General features: G+C 35.4%; 1 protein-coding gene across 1 annotated transcript in view; it reads left to right on the forward strand.

The window, feature by feature from the left end:
• Positions 1 to 393: 393 nt before the first annotated feature.
• Positions 394 to 1,233, forward strand: part of Smp_173810 (protein phosphatase pp2a regulatory subunit B,putative) — a gene marked incomplete at both ends in the record, with an annotated part of 16,135 nt that continues 15,295 nt past the window's right edge. Inside the window, 2 exons of the mRNA XM_018792473.1 lie at positions 394 to 439; positions 489 to 586. Of these exons, the coding sequence (XP_018644408.1) occupies positions 394 to 439; positions 489 to 586 (144 nt within the window). The remainder of the gene's footprint in view (positions 440 to 488; positions 587 to 1,233) is intronic.

Here is a 1,233-nt window from a genome sequence, read left to right on the forward strand (position 1 = left end):
GTATGTTTTATAAATCTAGTGATTCAGCAAGCGAATGAAATACCACACAACACTCGGAAAATAAGTACACTATTCCCGTAATGGCTCTCTAACATAGTCTTCATGAATCGAAAAGACAAAAAAATTATAGTTTATTGTAGCACCAACCAGTGTTGATATTAGGCGAAACGCATGGGTATTCAGAGAAAAAAATGGAAGTGTTTTCGAGAATCAGACACTAAAGATGTAACTTTCAGAGAGCCGAATTCAAATCTACAGATACTAAAGGAATTTCGGCATCGTAACGACTAAAAAATCGCTTTATTTTCTGATAAGTGTGGCCGAATTATTTCCCAATTTTAATGATATTTGTTTCCATGTGTCAATCATTTCATTACAGTGAACTTAGAAGGTTGGTATTTCAACCAAATCAAGGGGACCTGTGAAGATGTCAATGAAGGTAACAAAGTAGAATGTTCTTTATTCATGCTTACCGATCTTTATTTTAGCTGATATTATATCTTGTGTTGAATATGATAAAACCGGCGACTTTTTAGCAACCGGTGACCATGGCGGTCGAATTGTGGTTTTTAAACGAGAAAATGAAGTTAGTTATGAAGTTGATAATATTTAACACGTTTTTGTACATCTATAATCCCAAGCCATATATATATATATATATATATATATATATAGCCAGAGTCATTTAAAAAAACTATTTATAGACAAATTTGTCTTGATATTTAGTGTTAATTGATTCGTGACGATATTTTCAGCACTTGGAAATGTTTTACGTAGGTCCAATAATTGTCTGCTTAGGTGCTTAATGTTTAGTGTAGGAGTGTGTTGGAAGGAGGATAGGGCCGCTCAAACCAACACATGGAATCAGTTCATGAAGTCATTTACTATTAGGCTGAGTCGTGCTGGTTGATGCAGACTACCTGGTTTGGATTCATGTGATTATCGTGACCACTACTCTGAGACGTTGAGTGACGTTGGTCAGAATTGGTGTCAAGGGCGCAAATACTTTTCTCTTTGTTAACACCTTGGATTCTGAGTCTTAAAATTATTGTGCATTTTTTGCCCTGAAAACTTAATCTCTCTTTGTGAATCATGTTATCTTTACTTAATTATTTTTACTACTGATGATACTGTAACGATCCAGATTAGTGGTATAGCGGCTCGTCTCCAAATTGACACAGCATCCGATATCACCCTAGTGTCTAGAGAAACGTTTAACCTGCTTGGGAAACC

This window comes from Schistosoma mansoni, assembly GCF_000237925.1.
Source record: "Schistosoma mansoni, WGS project CABG00000000 data, supercontig 0269, strain Puerto Rico, whole genome shotgun sequence".
Classification (NCBI taxonomy): domain Eukaryota; kingdom Metazoa; phylum Platyhelminthes; class Trematoda; order Strigeidida; family Schistosomatidae; genus Schistosoma; species Schistosoma mansoni.